This window comes from Aegilops tauschii, chromosome 6, assembly GCF_002575655.3.
Source record: "Aegilops tauschii subsp. strangulata cultivar AL8/78 chromosome 6, Aet v6.0, whole genome shotgun sequence".
NCBI lineage: Eukaryota > Viridiplantae > Streptophyta > Magnoliopsida > Poales > Poaceae > Aegilops > Aegilops tauschii.
In genome coordinates this window covers 319,092,478-319,118,718 of record NC_053040.3, presented here as the reverse complement: position 1 = coordinate 319,118,718, position 26,241 = coordinate 319,092,478, and the positions used below count along the sequence as shown (strand labels likewise).

General features: G+C 48.8%; 1 protein-coding gene across 1 annotated transcript; it reads right to left on the bottom strand.

Annotated features, from left to right (window-relative positions):
- Nucleotides 1-244: 244 nt before the first annotated feature.
- LOC109758234 (protein CANDIDATE G-PROTEIN COUPLED RECEPTOR 7-like) lies at nt 245-1,763 on the bottom strand. The gene is made up of 2 exons (XM_020317081.4): nt 918-1,763; nt 245-821 (listed from the first exon to the last, which is right to left on the bottom strand). The coding sequence occupies exons 1-2, from the start codon at nt 1,761-1,763 to the stop codon at nt 324-326; spliced, it is 1,344 nt and encodes a 447-aa protein (XP_020172670.1). The 3' UTR covers nt 245-323.
- Nucleotides 1,764-26,241: the final 24,478 nt, after the last annotated feature.

Below are 26,241 nucleotides of genomic sequence, written 5' to 3'. Positions count from 1 at the left end.
GTTGGAGCAGGTGGCTACGGAGGTTTTTACCCAACATGGATGGCAGCATAATCTCCGGCTCGGTCCACCATCTCTTTCGACATAGGCATAGTGTCGGTCTATGGACTCTACTGTTGCCGAATTGTCGGTCTTTTATATTTCTGTTTATCAGACTACTGGTATTTGGCTGTGTGTATCCTAGTTATGCAGAGGCCGGGTGATACTCTTAATGCTTTGTATCACTTTGATGCTACATTTTGAGATAATAAAATCGCCCTTTATCGAAAAAAACTGTATACACACTTGGAAACGTGCATGCTTCGTACTACAGTATGAACTAAAGCTTAGAAAGCCCGCTCGTCCATCTCGAGCTGTCCACCGGCAGACTCCTCCTCGTCGTCGCCGACGTACAGGTACGGGTTCTTCTCCACCGGGTGGAAGTTGTAGAAGACGAAGACATAGAAGGCGAAGCTGGCGGCCTCGACGGCGACGTTGACGCCCCACTGGTACTTGTAGTTGAGCACGGCGAGGAAGGCGGAGACGATGATCCGGGTGAAGTAGAGGTAGCCGACGACGACGATGTAGAAGCGCTTGAAGAGGGTGAGCTTGTGGAGGTTGCGCGCCGCCTTGCCGTCGGTCTTGGAGGCCTCGCGCAGGCCCCGGATGGACCAGATGATGGGGAAGAAGACGGCGCAGCAGCAGATGACGTCCACCAGCAGGAACACGTGGTTCCACACCACCCAGTCCCGCCCCGTCGGCCCCGTCTCCCCGATCACCACCAGCACCAGGTTCTCGATCACTTGCAGCGGGATCACTATCATCAGCACGTTCTTCTCCCGCTCCTGCCAATCCACAAATCAGATTTAAAAGATGACCGATGTTGCATTGCGTAATTGAGAATTTAAAAAGATGATCCATGTTGAATTCCAATCAGTGACCTGGAGGTAGGGCTTGAGAAAGGACCAGCCGGTGCCGATGAGCACGATGACGGTGAAGAGCAGGACGCCCTTGAAGAAGCCGAAGACGTAGAAGGCGACGTCCCAGCCGTGCGGCGTGCCCGTGGACTCCACGTACCACGTGTCCTCCGCCGCGCACGCCATCTTGAGCGCCTTGAACAGCAGCAGCGCGCCCATCACCACGTGGATCCGCTCCGCCGCCGCGCGCTTCCGCAGGCACGTCCACACCCACACCGCCAGGAACACGAAGTACACCACCGACACCACGGTGTAGATGTTGGGCAGCGGCTGGAGCCCCACGGGGAGGTAGTCCCTCAGCCCGTCGGGGACGCCGCCCCGCACGTTGTACATCTCGGTGCGCACGTCCATGGTCACCTCCGCGCCCTCCTGGCAGTTGTTGAACACCACCGCGTACTCGTCGGGGTCGTCGATGCTCAGGATGCTGGTGGCGCCTCCAGGCGGCACGTCGCTGAGCCGGATCATCGGGACGGCGAACCCGCTCGTGAGTACGCAGAAGCTGCCGCCTCCTGGGTCGGCGGCGGCGTACTGGGACGCGTTGTTGATCTTCGGGAACTGCGTTCCCGAGATGAGGACGAATCCCATGAGGGTGGGGTCGACTCCGGCGAGGCGTGACCCCGGCCGGAGGTTCCATGCCGAGCGGCGGATGGAGAGGGCGGCCTTGCCGCCTCGCGCGAAGCCAAACTGCTCGAAGAGGATCAGGGGCCGCGCGTCCGACACGATGAGCGTTGTCCTGATCTCGGCATGGGTTGCCCGCGCAAGGAAGAGGACGACCGCGAAGGCGACGGTGACGGCGACCGAGGTGCCCATGGAGGTGGTGCGCATGTCATGCAACGCTGTGGATTAATCGTCGTTTTTACTGCATTTTACTTTTCCAATTCGGGGATAGGATTGGCCAGATGCGCATGCATGGGCGTGCGCGTGGGAAGGACGAGGGGCAGTGGCAATGGACAAGCGGCAGCTCGATGACCATGGCGTGTTTTAGGGAGGACCATGAGAGCGCGGGCGCGAATGGAGAAGGCGACATTGTTTGTTTGCTTCTGCTCCCGTTTTGGCAATGTCTTGCACTCACGGCAATACGGTAAAGGGCCTCTGGAGTTTTTTTTTTCTTTGGACAAAACTCGAGAGCCCGTTCATGCTGGCCTTATTTTCGGCTTCAATTTGTCCAATTAATATCTAAATATTTTTTAAGGATGTCACATCTAAGCTCCCACAAATATATAATGCAGCAACAAAAAATAAAAAAGACTACGACAAAAAAAAAAGATCACAAACAGAGTGGACATCAGATTAAATGTAACATAACTATGTCACATCTAGATGTGTCCTAAACAGACCCTTTGGGCTTTCCCAGTAAAATATGTCTGTTCACAAGCGTAGATCTGTGAAACAAGATCCTAGTAGGTTTCCAAAAACTTTTTTTCATGAACAAAAGAAAAACCGGAAACAAAAAACCAGAAAAACAATAAAAATGATAAAATTGTGCTTCTTGCGAAAGCAAATTCGCGCCTCCATGACAGCAAATTTGTGATTCTCGTGGAAATCCATATTTTTATGCTTCTTATGGAAGCAAACATGTGCTTCCACGAGAAGCAAATGTGTGCTTCTTATGGAAGCATATTTTTTTCAGAGAAGATTTTCCTCGTAGAAGCAAATATGTGCCTTCACAAGAAACAAATATGTGTTTCTCGTGGAGGCATGGTTTTTTTTTTCTTTCTGCAGAGCACAGTTGTGCTTCTCGCGAAGGCAAATCAGTGCCTCAACGAGAAGTAAATATATGCTTCTCATGGAGCATAGTTCTTTTTCCCCTAAACCCTAAACAATTGTGTTTTTCGCAGAAGCAAATATATGCCTCCATTAGAAGTTAATTTGTGCTTTTCGTGGAAGCACAATTATTTTTTGGCTTAGAAGATTTCGGGCATTTTTTCCTCCAAAACCTAGAGAAAACCGGGCGATGACCAAAAGGCCAAAAAACCAAAAAAAACTCATCTAAAACTTGAAAATGCATACAAATAAATAAATAAAATCCAAAGGAAGCACCCATCACATGACGTGTGCCATCGGCTGAACGCACCACTTGACATGCTCCGGACAATTAAAAATGACCCTTGGAGGTCCTCACAAGGGGCGACCTCCAGTTAGTTGCTCTCATTTGTTCCTTAACGGTATATATCACACACCAGACTCGAGCGTATGTTCAAACACCCGACCCTTCTAAGCGTACTACTTTGCTTTTGCTACCGGTTTTATCAAAGCTTCCTGCCTTGTTTTGAGAAGCTTCCGGTCCTTTTTTTAGCTGGTCTTTTCTCGGCATTTTCTGGCATATATTTTCTTCTTTATTTTCTTTCCTTTTTCTAAATAGTTTTTAAGTAAAAATATTTTAAATTTTTTAAATTCCTGTTTTAGAAAATGGGAATCAATTTTCACACTCACAAATTTCCCAATTTCTTGATTATTTCTAAAATTCTAATCCATGAACATTTTTCTAAACTTTGTAAAAATCATGAACTTATATTTAAATTCCTGAAAGTTTTTCGACTTCATGAACATTTTTAATATGTGAACTACTTTTAAAATCCATGAACATTTTTTCAAAACCGTGATTTTTTTCCAAATTAATGAATGATTTTTCAAATCCGTAATTGCTTTCAAATGGGCAAACACTTTTTAGAATTCATAAAAAAATTATAAATCCACGAAATTCTTTCAAATTTGTGATTTTTTTTAATTTTTGGGAAGTTTTTAAAAATTTACAAACATTTTGTGAATTCATTAATATTTCATCAAACTTATGACCATTCTACAAATATGCAAACATTTTTTCAAATTCATGAACATTTTTTCTGGTTCGTAACGATTTTAAAGTCTGTTTTAAGTTCACTTTTTGCTAATTCATGTTAAATTTTCTGAATGTATGATTGCTTTAATATAGAAAATCATATTCCAGCTTTTTCCAACCGTAAACAACAGCTGCTAAAAGCCCAGAAAAGAAATGAGCATTCAGACGTACGAAATCAGCTGGAGTCATCGTTCGAGCACACTACTGGGCCGTGAGCGCCATAGCGACTTTTTGGCACCTGAAGCGCCAATTAGGAGCTCTCGTGTACTATATCCCTTTAAACTCATGAGGTGGTATATAGATCAATGAAAAATCAGGAGGACCACATGAGATGATCATCTAAGAAATTAGAGCTCCTATAGCTAATTTTGATCTTTGTAATATGTTCACGAGAGTGGGAGCTCGAACTATGAAAGCTAAGTTTGTGATATTATTAGCTCAGGGTAGACATGTTTGGCTTTAGAGTCTCGTGATTCTTCCATCATCCCTATATATCTTATCTTTGAGTAATAAAAAATCCCTAAAAACAGTGAGGTCTACTTGTCTCGAAAAAAGTGAGGTTATATTCTCCTGCATGTCTTCTTCTTCGTCATGTCGCTCTCTTCCGTCTTCTTTCTCCTTCGCCCCCATCAACATGTTTGTCACCATTGGCTGCCCTTCTTGTCCAAACCACTTGTTTCGTTGAGGTGCCACTGTCCCGACCATCCCTCTAAGTCTCCATCCCCTTCTCAAGCGTTATGACCATTCCGACACCCGCACACGTAAATCCCATGTCTCGCCTTCCTGGGTGATGCCACGACCTCCGCATCTGAGGCTCGGGGTTGCATAGTATTCAAGTCGATTGAATTGAAGAAAATATGTTGCATTAGGAATAACAAAACCGAAAGGTAAATGTATGTGTCCAAAAAAAGTTACACACATGGACCATTGAAACGGAAGATGTCAGGGAGGCTCTTTGAGATGATGCATGGATTGGGAAGATTGACACATGTGATGCCTTTACCATGGAGCATATTTGTCAATATGTTGACCTCTCGACCCTTTCGAGACATGTCAAGCTTCGCGGGGAGATCGAGGATGACATCACTTGAGTTGGTTGGCAAACCAAGAGTACTCAACGGCTTAGAGAAGAGATGTTGGGAGAATCGTCGGTTGTGCACCCTGTGCAGGAGAGCTGGTGACATTTGCGCCCCACTTGTTTTTCAAGTGTTGTTGCACTCAGAGTTTGGAGAACGATCAAGGACTAGCTCAGGTTGACGGCGGACACCTGTAGTTTTTTTTATGGATTGAACATTTGGACCTCTCTAGGTCGGCGAGCCACGGGTCGGTCCGTGTCTATTGAATGCCATGTCGGGTCCCAACACGGCGAACCGGAAGGCAATGGCTTCAATCACGATGCTTGTGAGCTGGGTGTACGAAACCAGAGGAATCGCTGTGTCTTCCGGAAGAAATCTACACCGCCATACTACAGTTTGAAGTTCGTCCAAGACGAGGCTAAGATTTAGATCAATGTGGGGATTAAGCACCTGTGCTCCATTATGCTGCCAGACTAGTTTTTGTTGTTGTTTTCTTTTATGATGCGCTCGTTGAGCGATAACTCTAACACCTACTCTTTAATTAATTAATGAAGCAAGTCTTTCTGCCTATTTTTCAAAAAAGATAGGTCAGGCCACCAGGTGGGTGCCACATAGTAAGAGTGCTCCCATGATCCACGGCTGGTCGCCGTTATGGCTCTGTGCCGGGGAGAAAACAATTGCCGTTGCTCTAGGGATCTACTGTACGCAGCTGTACGTGGAGGGGAGACGGGTCGTCCGTTCGTGCTGGAACGTTGTTTAACGAGGGGGTCTACATATATCGTGGCTGCGTGCCTGCGTCCCATGTGACAAAGTTGGTCCTAAGAATGTTTTGTATCTGAGCTAAGCTAACCTAGGTAGGATGTAATATGTGTTAGCAAGGAATAGGTTGGACGATTCGATCGAGACAGAGAATATGTATAGCTGTTTACCACTAATAGCTTTCTCAATAATCAACTTGTCAGAAGTATCCGTCATATAAAAAACTTGTCAGAAATAACTCCTACTGTCCTATATGTGCTTAATTAAGATCGATACCATCCGTGCTGTGAACACTTTTCCTTTGAGCTGAGCTGATGCTGCGAACGTCTCATTTTTTCCTTTTTTTTGGAAAAGGAGATTAAGACCCCCGGTTCTGCATCAATCGATGCAAACGGTCAACTTTATTTATTATTCAACAAAGGTCTAATAAGAATATAGATCAAGCCACCCGAAGCCATCACTCACACCTACGAAACTCAATAATGTGAAGTGCTCTCACTCCTCATATCTAAATCCGGTGTCGTCGCGGATCCATCCGCATAATGAATCGAAACCAACAGCCCATGCAGCAGACTTAAAACGTGCACCACATGCATATGTTCTAGACGCCGCCATCTTCATCGGACCGCTGACTCATATTCAGAAGAGAGATCAGCATCATTCTTGCTAGTCCGCCCATCCGTCGACGCCACCACGGCGCCCAACGGCGCCACCGCCCCGCGCTCGTCCATCCAGACGCGAAGATTCTAAAAGATCTGTCATGCGTAGCACCTGCCGACCAGGCATGACACAACGTAGCACCTATCAGCCAGGCGTGATTTGACATCTCCACCAAAATCTCCGTGCAAGACGAAGCCGCTCCACGTCCTGCCTCTGTCTTCCAGCGCTGCTCCACAAACGATGCTCCCAAGAGAGAAAACGACACCGCGGTAACCACCATCGTCCGATCTGGAAGACCAGATCCTAGGGTTTCCCGCGGAGCAGCACGAGTGGGTCGACAGTAGTTACATCAAGGTAACGACACAGAACGCCGCCATCGTCTATCATCGGCTCGGTTTTCACCGGCAACTATGTCTTCCTGACTCGCAACAAGAGCTAGATGACGGATCTCGAGATTTGCCCATCCAGCGTCAGGCCGACCACCTCCGACGAAGGAGATGGCCACCGCCGCCGCGCCCAGGGCCGAAGCCCCCGACGTCCTCGTGTTGCAGGTGCAGCCCGGAAGCCGCTTGACGCAGCCAGATCAGCGGAGATGCACGACTACGTGTGGAGCGGCCCGTTGAAGCCCATCTGGGCCAGATGGGGCGCCCTAGGTCGCCGGCTCCAACACGCCAACCTTGGTCGGCGCCGACCCGCACCACGGCCCTTGATCCGACTGGAGTAGAACGCCGCCACCCAGATCCATTCGCGGACCGAGGAGGATTGCCGTCGCTGCCGCTGCGGCCCGCAGGCTTAGCCTACGACGCCCTCAGCGACGGCGAGGCCGGCGGGGTTGCCCCGATGCGGCGCGGCGCCGCCGAAAAGGGGAAGGGGTCATAGTCTGCCTAAAAAAGCATGTCTGCTAGCTACATGCAGATACGATGGATCACAGAAATTAGCTGGTCGTGCACTGCCACTGGAGGTCGTCGACGGCGGTGGTCGATCCCTCTGCTGTTCCAGGCCTTCACGGTTTCGTCAAAGCAGTGAGTCGCCGCGCCCGCCGGGTGCAGTTTGGCGCCTAAAGATGTTGCGATCTCAAAGCGTGTAACAAGATTAGATTGATAATTCATAAAGGCGGTGCAAAACATGTGTTGCGATCGATCTATCCAAGATTTTCTTCGACTGGTTTGGCAGCCCTGCAACGGAACAATACATGCATGCATGCATGCATACCATACCAGTAACCGCGTTTCCCGCCCGACAAGACACATTTTATATACACTGCCACGCCATCAAATGCAGTAATATGGTACGTGTTCTACTATAGGGCTTGTTTGGGACTACTCCGTTTCATCAAAATCAGTTTCACTCCATCAAATTCACTTTGAAGCAGTTTCATACAGAAGTTGTAGCACTACCAAAGAGAATATTTGGCTTCCATAGCTCCAGCTTCAAAAATGAAAAATATGGTGAAAATTGACCTATTTGATTAGATGAGGGGGGAGAAACGAAGAGGTATCCACTTACTGGTGACAGTGGTGGGTAACTTTTCCCCAACTTCAGCTTCTACAGTTTTTTGAAGCAACCCCTCAATAGCTTCATAAAAAACTGAGAGTTATACCCCAAATTCTAATTTTTTGCAGAGCGTCATATCATGGAGCATCTCGTTTGTTTTGTGTTTTCTGGAGTGGAGCTGAATTTTAAGGAGCAGAGCAATCCCGAACAGGCTCATAATCATCTAGCACTACTCCTTAGCTCCAGTTTCTGCACAATGTTGTTACTGACACGGCAGGCGACCTTCAAATTCAGATATCATCAGCCCAATCTACTCCAACCAACAACCCAGATCGCACCCAAACAACCGATGAAGCTAACAGTTCTCCCTTTGCATCTAGCATCCACGACCCAATCAAGAAAACCACAAACGCTCGATTAGACGATTCGCGTCCATCGACGGAATCTCTTGGATTGGATCCGTCCTTTTTCTCTGCTCTTTTTCCTCCCGTGCTAATCCACCCGGTGAAAGCGCGCGTCGAAATGCATCACATCTCGTGACGCCAGCGCCCACTCACTCACCCGCGCACAGACCACGCACTCGCGCGCTTTGTTTCGCCGAAAATCGAGCGATCGGGAGCGCGTGGTGGCCACGGTGGCGCGCTCCGTTGGACGCCGCGGCGCGCGTGGTGTTAGGCACGCAGCCCCGCTCCGTGTTGACGGCGGGAAGGAAGAGGCGACCGGACCGGACCGGTCGTCGTGCCGCCGTACCGAGACGATGGTGGCACTGGATCGGATATGGAACTACGGATGTGGATGGAGAATGGTGAACGCGCCGGGGCTCTCGCAAGGTGGTGAGGTGGTCAAACGCTCAGTGCTAGTGCCAGCGCAGGGGCCGTGAACCCGCCGGCCGGCCTTTTTACCGACGGCGACGGCGATCGGATTAACCGCGTTGGGGATCGGATCGCTCTGCCTTGAAGCGACCGGGAGATCCGCTGCGGCCGCCAGGTGTTTCACGAGTTAGGTTTAGTCGTCCGATCGCGTCAATCCTCTTATCTTAGGAAAATGTAGAATTACCATAGAGGCCTGGATGCAGTCTCCTTTGTTTAGTGACAACTAGGCAGTGAATGGTTTCGTACCAATTTGCTAAAGGTTTAACTGAGCCAACAAATCAACTAAACTCCGTTCATGATCAGCGTTTCAGTCCTTCAATCTAAAGTACCTTGCCTACAGTTTGTTGATTTCAAAACGAGTTGCTGACTTGCTTCCATTGGAGGCTGAATGTGAAGCGATGTGGAGGCTGAACATGAAATGTTACGTGGAACCCGACCACTTGCTCCCAAGGCAACACCGGGGAAACCCCAGCCGCCGACCACCCCGTCCCCTCCCTCTTCTCCACACAACGACCCCTGCCTGGTTATTGTTTGTATTGGATCTTCATGTGGCGTCTCATGGCTTTTGCGGTGGGCTTTAGGTAGTTGCTTGTGGTAAGGTCATAGTTGCTTGCTTAGGGAGATGACGGCGCCAACGCGCAATCTTGATGATGTTTTCCTCGCAACGATTTATCTCCTCACTCCTTTTATCACATATGCTCTCGAACTCTCATGTTGCATCCTCTTCCTTTCACCTTTGATGGTTTTGTCTATTGGAGCGGGAGGGAGGGGCCCTTTGTTCTTTTAAATCCTCTTGGTTGAGTTTATGCGTCCTTTTTTAGAAAAGGAAGATGACCCCCGGCCTCTGTATCAGGTAGATGCATACGGCCATTTTATTGATTATTCTCAAGGATCTTATAAAGTAGACAACAAATGCCTGAATCTGCCATCTTTGCAATATCTGCCGCTACTCTTATCCAAATGATGAAGGGGTGCAAACTGGGCCACATACCCATACCTCTCACCTAAGCCTAACATCTAAAGCCGGAGGCCCCGACCGAGCTATCTGCCGGGTCCGGGGCTCAACCGGTCGGACACACTTACATGTGTCGTCGCCGCCATCTTCCACTGGTCCATCTTCAGAGCAGATTGAGGTGACAACCTTGACAGGTCCTCCGCCATCGACGACACCACGACGCCAAACGACAACCTCCACCTACGCGATTCCTTGGCAGGTCCTCCGCCATTGACACCACCACGACGCCAGACAACGACCTCCACCTACGCGAGTCCATCTCCAAGCAACAGACGTAAATCCATGTTAGGATAGGGCCGCACCACCGCCATCGCCCACCACCCACAAGCGCCACCCGACCCCAAGGTTCCCAAAGCGGCGCCCTCAAGAAGGGAACGGCGTCGTGAGCGCCGCCGCCGCCCAACAAAGTTAGGGCTTTCGCCCGGGAGACCTAGGGGAATGGGAAGTAGGGAGATCAGTCCATAGCGACGCCTCCAAGGAGGGGAACGGCGCCCTCAGGCGTCGCCGTCGGTGCGGCCGGTCATGACCGGCTAGGGATTTCGCCCGAACTAGATCCCCGACGCCAGCAGCGCCTCCTGTACAGAACCGGCGACCAAGAGGAAGCGCGGCCCGACCAGGCTGGCCCGAACTAGATCCCCGGCACCAGCAGCGCCTCCTGTACAGAACCGGCGACCAAGAGGAAGCGCGGCCCGACCGACTAGACTGGCCCGCACGCCGACTAGGGGAGGAGGGGAGGCGCCAGATCGCGCGCACCGACCGCCGCCAGCCGCCAACGACCACCGGATCCCGTCGCCCGCGCGGCCAGGATGCCAGATCCACCGCCCGCACAGCTGCTAGCCGGTCGTGCCTTGCCAATGGAGTCGCCGCTCCAGATCCGGGGTTCCCCACGCAGAGGCAGGGCAACCGAGGCCCCGCCGCCACCATCCTTGGCGCCCCGGGCTTGCCTTTTATGGCTTCGTTAGGGTTCTTCCCTTTCAATAAGCATTTTTACTCTTCATCTTTTTGCTTTTCTTATAGACATAACTGTTGGCATGGTGGTGGGCGAGGTTTTTTTGGTGTATGGATTTGAGGGCCTACACCGAATACCGGCTGGTGCCACCTTAGATCTGGTGGTTAATCTTGTTATTCTCCTTTTCCTATTGCCATGGTTGATGTTGGGGATTAATCCAATGACCTCATTGACATCACTACAGAAAAAAGACACATCTGTGACATTTTGGGCCGAACAAAAATTTTTCTGTCATACTTATGACACTTCGATGACGATAATTGTGACAAAACCCGGTATCATCATAGATGTGGTGGGCTCCTACTTCTATGACAAAAAATCATGACAGAAAATGGGCTTTTCGTCCTGGGCGGGCCGGAGACACAGCTGCATGACATTCTTTGGGCCGTCCATGACGGAAAAAACCGTGGTACGAGGAAAATATCGGGGTGTTCCCAGTTACGGTGGGTGGTCGATGCCGAGCGATGCGCGTTTCTCTCGTACACGCATCCGCGTGGGTGCGAGGCGTTGGGCTTTAACTGAACCCGAGCGAGGCGTTGGGCTCTAACTGAACCTGAGCGATTGCACTGCAGGCTACGCATTACTGAACCCGAGCGATCAATCGATGGCTGTTAACTGAACCCGATCGAGCGATTCCTTCGCTACTGCTCCTAACTGAAGCCGATCGATGCTGCCTCTGGATGAACAGTGAGCGTTGCTGGGGGGTTTGGATGAACAGTTCCCGGTGGGGGTGGATGAACAGGACCCCGTGGTGTTGACTCTGGATGAACAGGACCCCGATCGATCGAGCCGGTTGGGGCTGGATGAACAGGACCCCGTGGAGGGCTGGATGAACAGGACCACCCCATGGAGGGCTGGATGAACAGTAAACGATGGAGGGCTGGATGAACAGTAGCCCGTGGAGGGGTGGTTGAACAGGAGCCCGTGGAGAGGGCTGGTTGAACAGTAGCCGGTGAAGTAGCGCGCGGTGGAGGCTGGATGAACAGAAGCCCGTGGATGAACAGTCGCAGGTGGAGGCTGGAGGAGGTCGACGGTGGATGAACAGTAGCCCGTGGAGGCTGGAGAGGGTCGACGGTGGAGATGAACAGTATCCCGTGGAGTCCCGTTTTGCGGTACGCCACACCCCTCCCGATGAACAGGACCCCCATTTCGACCGTAGCGCTCTAACACAAGTCCGTTTCCTCCGTTTTGCGGTACGCCACACCCCTCCCGATCAACAGGACCCCCGTTTCGACCGTAGGAGGTCCGTTTCCTCCGTTTTGCGGTACGCCAGACCCCTCCCGATGAACCAGATCCCGTTTCGACCGTGGCCGGTCGATCACAAGGCCATTTCCTCCGTTCTGCGGTACGCCAGGACTCGTTTCCATCGGCTGTTCCGTCCAAGCAGGTTGGCTCCCACGCATTCCGTTGCCTCCCAATGAACACGACGCATTCCGTTGCCTCCCCATAAACACGACGACGACGCAGTTTCTCCGTTCCGACCCAGCCATGTACACGAGCCCTGGTCGTACGTACGCGCGAGTAGGCGTTCGAGACCCCGCCCGTATGTACGTACGTGGCCGTATTTACTTCTTGCACCCTGGCCTCTGTATGTACGAGTACATGCTACGTGCGCGCCTCTACATCGACCAGTATGTACGTACACGTTTGCGACCAGAATAACAACGCTACGTACGCTTCGACCAGGTGGGTCCCGACTGTCAGGCACTTCCTTGCGTGCGAAGATGTAGCTAGTGGGTCCTAGCAGTCAGGGGGGCGAATCATTTTTTTTGCCCGGACACACTTCCTTGCGTGCGAAGATGTCGTTGGTAGGTCCCAGCAGTCAGGGGGAAACGTTTTTTTTTGCGAAATACGGTTGCCCGTCCGGTGGGTCCCTGCTGTCAGGTGGAGGAATTATTATTTTTCCGCGTAATAAGGAGGCACTTCCTTGCTGCGGCCGTGGACCCAGCTGCCAGCCTCTCCACGTACAGTCCACGTCCGATGGAAGCCGTTCCTTGACCACGTTGACCACGCCGCGCCGAGAGCACCAGGGCGGTGGACGATGGCGAGGCCTAGGAAGGGGACGACGCGGAGCCGGGGAAGACGCGGCAGTGGATGCCCACGCGTAGAGGAGTATGAGGGTTCACTGGTTCGCTGCGGTGTGAGGCTGCCGTCGCCGCAGAATAACAGGGGGTGTGGGTGAGTAGAGGGATGGCCTGGCCAGCGGTGGGAGTAGTAGGTGGCGGTGAGGCCTCCGCGGCATCGCAGCCGGCCACGGGAGGCAGGAGCACGAGGCACGACCGGCGCTGCTTTGGGCGGCTGGAGCAAGAAGACCAGAGGTTGAAGAAGCACTATGGCCGTTGGATGGACATCGTACGGTCACTGGAGCTAGAATCATTCATATTGACTAAGTTGACAAAGCCCTCCGTCCCCGTCAACTTAGTTGGCCCACAAGTCAGCCTCCCACTATTGTGGGTCCCAGCTAGCAGGGGGTATTCATTTTTTTGTGCGTAATAAGGAGGCACTTCCTTGCGTGCGAAGATATAGCTGGTGGGTCCGACCTGTCAGCGGTGGGGGTGGAGGAATCACTATTTTGCGCGTAATAAGGAGGCATTTCCTTGCGTGCGGCCGTGGACCCAGTTGTCAGCCTCTCCACGCACAGTCTAATTCCCATGGTGTCGTTCGTTGACCATATTGACCACTCCGCGCCGAGCGCATCCAAGGTGGTGGACGACGGCGAGGCCCCGGACATCAACGAGCTGAAGATGGGAAGACGCGGGAGTAGAGTCGCAGACGGAGAGGTGTACGAGGGTTAACTGGTTCTGGTGCGGTGTGGTTCGGCAGTCGGTGGAGAAGAACAGGATGTGTGGAGGGGTGGAGGGATGGCCTGGCCAACGGTGGAGTAGCGCTTCACAGCGAAGCATGCTAAGCAGAGCTGCTAGTAGTAGGAGGCGGGAGCAGGTGGTCCCAGTGGCGCTGGAGGAAGAAGACGAGAGGTTGAAGATGGATGCCGGTCGTTGGATGTAAACCCAACGGCTAACGATGTCAGAATCATTTGTTGACTAAGTTGACAACGACTTGCATTGGCTTCGACCTATTGGCCCACATTTCAGCCTCTAAAAATGTGGCACGTATTCAACCCATTTTTTCAGAATTTACAGTCTTTTTTTGCGGGGTAGAATTTACAGTCCATTTGATCTCTTTCTTTTGAATTACAGTCCATTAGCTGGGCTAGGTGAACAAATAATGTAGCGTCCATGCAGTCCATTTATGTTTTTCCTAAAAAATTTACAGGCGATTTGCACTTTGTCGAAATACATGATTTTGCTGGGCTTATTCTAATTATAATGTTGGGGTGGGCGCAGCAATGTTATCAAAAAATAAACAGGGGCTGAGAATTTTGTTATATATATATATATTTATATATATATATATTTATATTTATATTTAAATAATAAGTGATTTATTATTACATTGGTCCTTAAATCTTATCAACCTTTTGTACACAATCCCAGGATTTTCGTTGCCAAAAAAATCCAAGATTTTATTGTTAAGAAATTATTTTTATAAGTTAATAAAATGTGGGATATTGTTTTCTTACGTATGTAAGTATCTGTTAAATATATGATGACAATAACAATAATATATAATAACATATAGAATAATTTAAATATATATAATATAGTTAGAAGGGAAACATAAGTTGGACCAGGCGTTCCTATTCTTATATAGAAAAATAGAACAGACCTCTGCGTTTTCTTCAAAAAAAATACATAAATTGGGCTGCCGATGTTTCAGGAAAAATAAAACCTCGGATGGGAGGTCCATAGGCCGATCGATACATGACGGCCCTCAAGAAAATACAAACAGGCCTATGGACCTCCCATCCGAGGTCGTGGGTTGCGCATGTTAATAAAGAAAGCGTAGACGGGGCAGCCCAAAACCCAGCTGATACTTGCTACCCGAGTGATAATAAATGATACCTGCCAGCTCCCCGGCTTCGTTGTGAATTTATCTCCTATAGTAACTACGTTGAAGCACCTAAAAAATGTAACTATGTTGACAAACCTGTGGGCCCCAATGTCAGTATATCATTAGGAGGAAGTATTTTTTTGATGAGGCACTTGCTTGCGTACGGCCATAGACCTGGTGGGTCCTGACTGTCCGCCTCTCCATGTACAGTCCTCTCCGGATTCCTCTCGTTTGTTCAGCATGTTCACAACAGCAGACACCGGCGTCATGGCGAGCGCACAAAGGCGCAGGAGGAGATCCGACCACCTGAGGAAGTGCCTTATTAGTAACGAAACAACTGAACTAGCCTAGTGGCCGAGTGACACTACCCGACAGCTGTTCCGCCCGGGTTCGATTCCACCTGTGCAGAGAAAATATCTTCAAAATTTTTGCCTTTGCCTTTATTGACATGTGGGTCCCAATTGTCATCTACGCACACCACGTCCAACACTTGCCAAAACTTTGTCCCTCGTTTTCTCTGTTTTTCGCACACTCGACATTGTGTGGGCATCTCGAAAATAGCATATCTTTTTGACTGTGCATCATATGAAGATGTGCTATGCATGAATGTTGATCAGCATGATGTTAACTGACTGGTAGTTCCAGTTTCGAACATGAATAAAACTTCCAGCATGATGTTAACACTGTTTGAAAAGGCCGTGTTAATATAAATGCTCTGCCTCTGAAAGTTGCAGTTTCTTATCTAAAACTGAAATTGGAGTTTCTTATCTGAAACTGAAACTTGCAGTTTCTTCTCTGAGAATCACATTGTCTGCACTTTTATACTCCTATGAAACTACATTTTTTTAAGTGCTAAAAATAGATCTCTAGAATTCATAAAATACTTCATATGCTCAATACTGCAAATCTGAAATTCAAAAGACATTCATATCTGAAAGTACTCTCAGAATACACAACACAAAACACAATTCACAACCTGCAAATACTAACAACCCTAAGCTCCTCCTGACAATTCACAACATGCCCGACTATTGGTCTGGGGGGGCAATCCCTCCTATTCCTCGGCGGCAGATAGCCGCCCCGTGAGACGATGTGAATGGCGAGGGAGAGGATGGCGGGGAAGCGTCGTCGGGCCAACTGTTTTTCTCCTCTTGAAGTTGGGTTCGGTCGACGAAGACTCCACCGGCTCGCTCTGGCACGACACCCTCACAAACGGCACCCTGTAGATGCTCGATCCTTCAATCTCTGGTGGATGCTCCATCTGGGATCGATACTCCCACCATCGCTCCCTCATGATCGGATTCGGTGAATCTGTTTGCTCCATGGCCCAGAGGAGCAGCTCTATGTACTCCCGCACGACTCCCTCCGGGAGTATCGCCGCCTTTTCGCTCTGTTGCAGATATTTGGCCATGGATGTCGCTGTCTCCGCTAGTTGGTCCTTGTTGTCGAACCAAGACTGTATCTCCAACATCCTAGCTAGCTTCACAGGGTCGCCGTCTGCGATCCTCACATATCGGTTGTACTCCTCCATCGATCTACTTCTCCACAGCACCTTCACTCGCCGGCGGTGGTTTTTGAATGGAAGAGGAGAGGAGCAGCGCTGGTTTTGGTTTGGAACGGGAGAGGAGCGACACTGGTTTTGGATTGGAATAGGAGAGGAGGGGTGGTAGTTTTGAAATGGAAGAGGAGAGGAGCGGCGCTGGATTTAGATTGGAACACGAGAGGAGCGGCGGTGGTTTAAGAGGAGAAGAGCGGAAGAGCGGCGCTGATCTTGGAAGTATTTTTTTGTTTTGCGTATTTTGGGTCAAAGTTTGACCACGTACTGTATTTGACAAGCAAAATGTGAATGCATGTCACCAAAAAATGTATCGTTTGGTTCGTATCTGAATGTACTTTCAAATTATATTATTTTTGCAACGTATAACATATATTTTATTTGCGAAAATCATGGTCAATTATGACCCAGAATAAAAGGGAGACTAGTTAATGTGGGCTCGCTTTCTTAATTGAAGGGTAAATTGATTTTGATTTTGATCCAGTCACAGCGCGCCGGCCCTCTCGTCCAATCCTAAATCGCTGTCGCACGCTCCTCTCCCTCTTCTCAATTGCAAAACCACCTCCTCTCCTCTCCATCATCTCCATTCCAAAACCACTGTGTCGCCTCTCCCTCTTCTCCATTGCAAAACCACCTCCACTCCTCTCCATCATTTCCATTCGAAAACCACCGTCTCGCCTCTCCCTCTTCTCTATTGAAAGACCACCGTCTCTCCTCCCATCTTCCAAAGCTAGCATCGAATCAGGCAGATCGCCGGCAGCGACCAGGCAAAGTTAGCCAGGTTGAAGGAGATCCTTACTTGGTTTGACAATGAGTGGGAAATTTCGAGGACGATAGGGTTTAAGGTAAGCTTCGCACTAACCTAATCTTCCACCTGCTCATGCTTACAATCAGTGTGACAGCTAATGAAAATCATGGTTACAATCAGTCTCCGAGTACTACGCCAATCACCCTTAAATAGCTGTGGACCTTTGGGTCAAAGTTGTGACACTGTGTACAAATAAAGAAAAATAGATTGGTGCTTCTTTCAGAAAAGAGTACTCCCTAGAAAACTAGCAATATAAGCTACTAGTATTTGGTTAGAGGATTTGCTGCCGAGAAAGATCCGTCCACAGAGAGCGCCACACATCCCACTGGTGGTGGTGGATGCCAATGCGTGCATGGATCATGGTTAGTGTCGGTAATTTTTACTTGGCACACCTCGCACTCTGCATATATGCCGGTTCCATCCGTACATTTGTGCAGTTCCACCAAAATGCAGCTGAATAACCCTGTTTGCACAGATAATGAAAAAGCGTGATTACATTATAGTGGCACTAGTTGATGAAACACGCAAAATAAATAGAAGGAAATATTGCGATAGTATCATAGTATGCCATGCTGCGAGGGCGAGATGGGCCCTGCGACGCCTCATACGGTACGCCATGCCTCATACTGGAAATCGTCCCAAGTCTCCCCGATACACCTTCTACCAGTGATGAACATCAGTGTACAGCGGTAGTACAAGGAGGGGCCTTGAGACATTCAAATCTCTATTTTTGTGCAGATCAACTAAAATTAAGCACCCCAGTTTGCAGAAACGCTTAAACATTAACAATGGGACTAGTTGATGAAACATACATTAACAAAGAGAAGCACTTTCTTTATCTACATTGGAAATGAAATGATAGAGAGGACACTCGCTCTATTTTAACTGTATTATTACTTCATTTTATCAGTGACACTAGGGTCGAGCAGGTGGCAAACGAGGTGTACCGTGCATCGCAAGGATGAAGGCCGGGGGTGCTTAGACTGGGATGCTGAAGCTGGCTCTTTCGGTCCCTATCTCCCCCCTGATGTTTCTGTGGTAGCATTTGGGTTGTAATCCAAACTTGGTCGAGCTGGTGCTGCGTCCCCCTACCTGCCTAGCTTATGTGGCGAACTTGTCTCCTGCTAGTACTCAGTCCATTCTAGTAGTAGTTGCATAACTGCCCGTTTACACTGAGATGTTGCCGGATAATGGTTCTCTATGGTTGGGTTTCTTTAATGAAATCGGAGGGAACCCCCTCTTTCGATATATAAAAAAACAGTGGCACTAGCGGTGCCAAAACATTGCCTCAAATTAATAGTGCCACTAGATTAAGGTGCAAAATAATAACATTACTGCTTTATCATGGCAGTGCCAAAACAGTAGCACAAGAGCAGGATCAACATGCAGGATCTTTGGCAAACGGTCAGACCAAAAAGGAACATACCTCGTGATGGGAACCATATCTGCAGTCAACGCCATCGTAGAAGGGATGACACCAGTCACCAACATGGATGATTCAATTCATGGGACCTTTTGGTGCAGTTCACCTAAAATGAAGCAATGTCCCATGAGCTAGCAGCTTCTTCTTCTTCTTTTTTTAAGAAAAGGGCAGTTCCATTTCCATCAGAAAACGAAACCCACAGAGCTTATTCTTCATTAGTTGCAATAAAATTGAGCAACATCAAGGTTGGTCGTGAAGCTCCTGGAGAGTAGGCGGACCAGGACAGTTGCATCTCTAACGAAAAGAAGCAACTTATCTTAATGTGAAATTTAGCAGGACATGAAATAAGTGCCATTGATTCATATTACTGGAGGCATTACATTGAAAACAACATTGGTTTAACGTGTCCTTACTTTTAACAGTGCGACTGCTACATTTTACCAGTGGCATTACATAAGAGCGACTCGGGGCAACAAACATCAGAAGAGGATATCTGGGTTGGTCCCATTTTTGTTCGGTATATAGCCACCTTATACTGTGTGAGGCTAGCAAATCTAGTGCTGGACTTACTCTGTTGACGTGTCCCCCAGTCCCCACTTTCTTTCCTTTTTCAACCAATAGATCGGGTTTATATTGAGTTTGTACTGCGTTCCCTTTATTTCCCTATTAGACCTAGAGACCAGTTGGATAGCCGGTCTCTGCTACTTTTCGCCCCCATTATTTCCTCTTTCGACCAAGTCCTAGATTCAGGTAACAAATCTTCCCCCACCCCCACCCCCTTTCTTCCTTGTTTGAACCAAGTACTACTAGATTCGAGTGCATGAACTAGTTTTACCTCTTAACAGTAAAAAATTAGGTGGTTTTCGAACACCCGATCGATCCTATCTACACGAGGGGCCTGAGAAATAGTAAAAGATACAAATGCAGCGGCGTCATGAGCTCGAGAAGTAGAGCAAGGCCGGTTTCGAAGGAAGTTATACCTGAGGGTCACCGGGATGTCACTAGGTGGGCGGCGAGAGGCCGGATCTGCCCACACTACGGCAACGAGGAAGAAGGGGTGGGAGTCCCTCCCTCGCTAGCGATGCTTGGGAGAGAACGGCAAGGCACGCTGATCGGGACACGCCGGCAGTGGGTAAGAGCCATCGCCGAGGACGACCGCGTGAACGTTGCACATTCTCACCTTCCCTGACGGAGAGGATCCGGCTGGATCTGTGACCAGCGGTGAGCAGAGAGAGAGAGAGAGTGTGGCCACCGCTGTCGTGTTTAGATCTGGAGAGGACGAGACAGTGTGAAGAGAGAAACACTAGCAAGCAAGCGCGGAGGCTCCTGCCTATATAGTGGAGTACTAGTTTTCTTTTGTCTACCGGTCGGAGCCGGCTTGACCTCGGCAATGATTGTCGACAAGTCTTCATGCACGTGCCCCGGAGGCGCAGTTGTCGTCATTTTGATCTGAAGCACCGGATTATAACATATAACACGAAAAAATGCCACATGACAAGAAATCATAACCTCACTGCCCAAAGGAGACAAGATGAATCCCGACGGACAAACTAGACGAGGATCAAAGCTCAAATTAAAGATAAACTCGTAGAAAAGGGGTCCGTCGATAGATGTCCTAATTAACATAGCCGGCTTGACCTAGATGGCAGCCGATTAGTCTTCGTGCATGTGCCCCCAATGACTAGCCCAACTCAGTTGTCGCTGTTTAACCCTCGCAGTGATCCAAAGCACAGGACACCTAATTTTGCGAGATGACAAGAAACCTTTTTTTAGATTTCTCACCAGAACTACAGCCCTGTACAACACGGCCTGCACGATATGTAGACGATAGCCAATCCAGGCGTGTCTGCTGGAGTCTGGTCACATGCATGGACAAACTGATCTTCCGTGTCTTGCAGGGATCGTCCAAGTACCAACGTATGTACTTCTATTAACTCACCCGACTTGCGGGGCCGGGGAGTGTGCCTATGGTCGGTTCTCAATTGCGGTCCCACATGTGTGTGAAAACGCAATATGATGCGCGTTCCATTCGGAGAGCGGCATGCCAGACCGACCGACCGTCTGGGGTGCGACGCGAACGCGATGGGCGTATTGTATACTACGTACATGTGTACCGCCGTTTTCTTGAGGCTTTGCTCCATGGCGCAATCCATGGATACAAAATTAGTATACTGTACTATTTAGAAGTCGAGGGCGGGGCTTTTCCCGCGCGGTAGGCGGGGTAGTTCCGCCTAGTCGGTTCGATAGAGACGCGAGAAGATGAGGGAGTAGGCTGCTGCAAACGTAGGGCTGTGTGATTTGACAGTGAGTTACTGCTGGACAGGTGGGGCCCGGTGATTTGACTTGCCATTATCATTTTAACCGCGGCGCTATGACCGGCTTGAGTCTCCCGATTCCTGACCACCTCCATACAGGTGCCTCTCCCGATGCTCCACCATGTAGAGGCTGGCTCTTGCTTGAGAGCCCACTCCTCCACTTTTTCCTGGCCTCTTTCCCCCACATATGCAAAAATGCCATGTAAAGCGGGCTTATAGCCCACTATTGTACTTGATCCTACAGGTGCTAAGCCTGCCACATAGGCATAAAGTCTGATGTGGCAAGTTAATTAAGAAGAGAGACTAGTTTGGTGACCCCAGAAAGAAACGGTGATAAGCGTGTGTACCTAGATGAAGCAAACTTAGCAACAAAAAACTAAGCACCTATGCATTGGGGGCTTGAGTTGCTAAGCCATTTAATGCCCATAGCACCTCATCTAAGCACCATTTCATTGGAAGAGGTCACTCCTTGGCAAATGCAATAAATACTACGAAGAAAGAGATGGAGAGAAGTAAACAAAAAATACTCTTATAGCCAACCTTATAGCTAACCTTGTTGCATGAGTGACTAAGTGATGACTATGTATGACATGCCAACATTAGATATCCTAACGTACCGTGTTAAATATCCAAGGGCGCGACCGTGCGAGCGAGGCGACGGTCGTGGTAGGCGCGACCATGATACGGGCTGCTGGCAGCCCTTGGATCTGAGATCGAACGGTCGCATGCTAAGTTGCTAAAAATTTGCAGAATAACCCTCCAGGATAGGATATTCACCCATAGGTCTAGAATCACGCCATGCAACCGTTCGATCTCAGATCCAAGGGCTCTTGGAATCCCGTATCATGGGAGAATGGAAAGCTTCGTATCACCTGTAATTTTTCCGACGCTTGACATGACATCGAAAGCCATTTAATTGGGCGTCGAGTAGACATGACATCTAATTGGGCCCCCATAGTACTGTGCATGAATCCATTTATCCACCAGGCAAGCCACTACCCTGCCATTCGCACGCGCCCCCCACTCGACATTTTTACAATCGATAAACCGCTCCTAGTCGTCCCGTCCTTTCACATTACGGCAGTTCCACTAATCCTAACCCTCCTCCCAAATCCATGGCGTCCCAAATCTCCATGATCGGCGGTGAGTACAAGATTAGAACCATCACCGGCGATGAGTTCGACGTCATCTACACCCGTTCTTCCGCAGCGGTGAAAGAATGCCTTGCTCGCTTCAAACACATGTTCGAAAACTCAAATGATGAGTGGGTCGCTGGGCTAGATGTTGAGTACACCACAGTCCTGGGAAGCGAGAAGAAACTAAAGGAGGCAGAGAAGAAGAAGCCCACCGTGATCCAGGTTTGCGTGCATGACTTATGCTTGGTCTACCACATATGCCATGCCGACGTTGAGTGCGAGGAATTTAAGAAGTTCCTCAAGGGCGGCCGAGTCAAATTCGTTACTGTAGACTTTAGGAACGACAAGGAAATCCTGGGTCGGATAGGCCTCATTGTAGGCGACCCCTTCGACCTCCAGAAGGAAGGGCTGGTGCCCTCCCTTGATCAGCCTTCAATGCTGACCCTGGCAGGAGCCATGGTTCATCCTTCGTACGAGAACTGAAGAAACCTCCACACACGTTTCATCGTGCATGGCAGTGGACTGTACTAGATATAGACCACATCTAGTATGTTGCAATGGATGGCTACCTTTGTTTCAATATCTACAAGGGTTGGATGAAGAGCAAGAGCCAAGTGTGCGGTTCAAGCAAAGAAGTATCGCCCAAGAGGAAGAGGGACAAGTACGAAGTCGAGGACGTGGACGAGGACTCCGAGTAAGGTGGCAGTGTCGTTGCTCATGGTGGTTCTAATGCAGTGTCTACCGAATTAGTTGCTTAGTTTAATTTCTGGTGTGCTTAGTTTTATTTGAGGGGTGTGTTGTGTGAGCCCCCAGCAGAACTATGTTATGTTTCTTCTCGTTATATTTCGTACATTTCATCTTTTAGTTGGTATAGTACTACCACTCGTTTCTTGACATTATATGCGTACAATATATATGGCCAACATCATATAGCCAGCAGTTTAGTTGTCAAAGAATTTCAGGGTGCTTAGTTTTGTCAAAGAATTCCAGGGTGCTTAGTTTTATTTGAGGGGTGTGTTGTGCTGGACACCATTAACTTATCATTGTGAGAATCGGCTTATTTTTGTCATGTAACATGGTCAACGGGTTTGACGTGAAAATAACAATGTCTAATGGCATTTCTGAGCAAACATCTAACTTAACGATGGCATTTTTTAGATATCTAATTGCATTTTTTAGCAGGCATCTCACGGATCGATTGCATTTTTTGAGTAGTTGTAACTTCTAATGGCAAAACTGAGTAGTGATACACAACTAGTGGCATAAATAATAAGAACCCAAGAATTAAATAGGTATGCTAATTTCTTTATTTCTTTATACCTTTGTGTGCGAAACAATATATGCTGCCTCCCCCCAGATTTTCTTTACAGAGGCAACATAGAACTATATGAGTGCCCTGTTAAATTTTGGAATTATTCTGGGTTCGTTTGGCCTTTTTTATACATTAGTTGAGTTTCTGGTCATTTAATGTGCATAATTCAAATTTGAACTACAAGCACATGCTCCCGTGCACCAAAGTTGACTGAAAAATCACATGTGTGTCCTCGGGTGAATTTCTAGGTCCCATGCAAGAAATGGGAATGAAATTCAAACATCTAGGCATCGTGGTTCGGCCGAGAACATTGAGAAGCTTGGTTTTAAAATTCTTGTAAATCCAAAACACGCCTGAAAATCATGAAACTTGGCATGGTGTCATGTCATGGTACTACCATGCTGTGGTAAAAAAATTGCAGAATAGGAACAAGTTTTGGTATAAGTTTCTTGCAAACCGGAGCTTCTCTCAAGAAGGCTCGTGGTTCTGAGAGGGAATGTGTCACCTTTGTGTGCATAATTCAAATTTTAAATACAAGCACATGCTCCAGTGCACCAAAGCTGGTTGAAAAATCACATGTGTGTCCTCGGGTGAATTTCTAGGTCCCATGCCAGAAATGGGAATGAAATTCAAACATCTGGGCGTCATGGCTCGGCTGGAAACATTGAGAAACTTGGATTTTTAATTCCTGTAAATCCGAAACACGCATGAAAATCATGAAACTTGGCTTGGTGTCATGACATGGCACCAACATGCCGTGGTAATTTTGATGTCCGATTTGCGAAGGCGCACACATTAACAATCAACAAAGTCATTTTGGAACAAGTGCTGTCACGTTACAATCGGAAACACAGGTATTATTGAAACCGTGGGCGTTCTATTTACCATTTACGTGCCGCCACGCGTCCCCTTTTTTATTAGCTAGGAGGCGCCGTGTAGGGTAGCTATTTGAGTACGGGAGGCGTACGATCAGACCCCTGCGCGTGCTTACCAGGAGGAGAGCCCTTTGACCTCCATCTGCCGTCCACCTCTCTCCCAAGGTCTCCATTAATGGCACCTGAGCCTCTGTTTAATGGCGTGGCAATGTCTCACTCGACTGAGATTTAAGAGAGAAAAAAGAAAATCTGAAAAGAAAATTTTGCACGGATCTTGATGTAAGATCCGACGGACCTATATAGCATCTACTGCAACTTATAGCAAGACTGATGAATATATATATGGACGACGAGAGTGGATAATAATTGTCTTACATAATTAGGAAGATAATTAAAAAAGTCACATGCGGCTACGCCTGAAATACACAAGGGCAAAAGAAGAAGGAAGACGCATACAACGATCTGGCTCGCTAATCTCTACTTTCTTTATGCGTTGCAGGTCGCGGAGACTAGTTCTCGCGGCAGGCGATGATCTCTTTCATCAGTTTCATGTCCTTAATATGCTGCTTGGTAGCATCCATGGATTCCTCCACCAGCCTGTTGCGCTCGATGCGGAGCATGGCATTCTCGTCCATAAGTTTCTTGATGATGACGCCCGTCCTCTGCAACAAGGCAACGGTCTCCCCCTCCTGCTTCGCCCTTCCGGAGATCTTCGCCCTCAGCAGGTCGCGCTCGCCCCGGAGCTTCGCATTACCCTCCCCTAGTTGTCGGATGACGCCGGTAGCCTCGTCCTGCATCCTCGCCCAGCCGGAGATCTGATCCATGTGGCTATGGACTATCGCATGCATGCGCGTGTAAGAGTCCTCGCCTGCCCGCGAGAAATTTTCCCAGGCCGCCACGGTGCGGCGGGACCTCCCTGCTGCTTCGGTGGCGTGGCGGGACATCTCTGCTGCTTCCGCGGCGTGGCCGGACCAGTCTGCTACATCGACGGCGCGGCGGGACCTCCGTGATGCTTCGGCGATGCGGCGGGACCTCTGTGCTACTACTGCTGCGCGGCTGGACATGTCGGCTGCTTTCGCAGCGAGGCGGGACATCTCTCGTGCTTCCTCTTCCATGCTCACCTCTCCCTGGTGGAAATATCTCGACCCAGAACTCGCGCTGGCTATGGCTTGATTGACTTGATTGTTTTTTTGGATGAGGAGTTGAGGAGGAATGTGCAGTCATCTTAGCATAATAGTATTTATAACCGAGTACTACTAATACGCTCCTAAGTGGGAAACCGTTTGGGTTGTGATCGGTGTGTACAGGTTTGCAATTAAATATAGCGTGGTAGTAGTAGTAATTTGGAATGTGATGAGACGCGCTCAAAATTTATTGACGGTTCTAGTTTTGAAGTGCGGCACTATTCCCGGATGGCGTAACGTCGGCACGTTTTCTCGGCCGTGGGGTAGCATATGCCATGGTACTAGTTCTTTTTCTACTGCTGTGTACGTGCAAAAACTGGCACCGTCGGATACATATCTTACGCTTGGCATTCGACAGGAATAGCCTCGTGGCGAGCTATAGACTAGTCTTTTTTTCACACGCTTTACACCTATCTCTCGGGACATCTCGCACGCACCATCACTGCTCCCTAGGTCGATGCCACCCACATACAGTTGTACTCTAAGAAGAGGTGCACGCACGCACTCGTCCTCTCTCACACACGCATCTGTAGCTACGAATTGTAGTGTTCTCAACCATCCGATTGGCTCTATCATAGGTTTCACGTTGCTCCTTGGCCTTGAGATTGAGAAGTTTAAAACGTGGAGGCTAAGATGGAGGCGCGAGGTTTTGGTTAATGTGCGGGCCGCACACGACACCAACACGACACTAGCTTCGTCTGCCTGGTGCGCATGCAGTCGGGCGAGTTGTCCAAGTATAGAAACAACCAGGCCCTCGTTGGTATCCGCGCCTCGACTTTGGCTGGTCATAGTGGAGAGTAGCATAGACTAGTTACTAGTCTATGTTACTAGTACCTTTATAGTGGGTAGTCTCATATAGTATATGCATAATTTGGCGACGAGCGCTCTCTATATGTACCACCTTTTTTATTTAATTACATCTTGTTAGTTTTGCTCCATAGCGCAATCCATCGATACTACTACTGTACAAATGTATATATTTTTTAAAAGGCTAGAGGGTGGGGC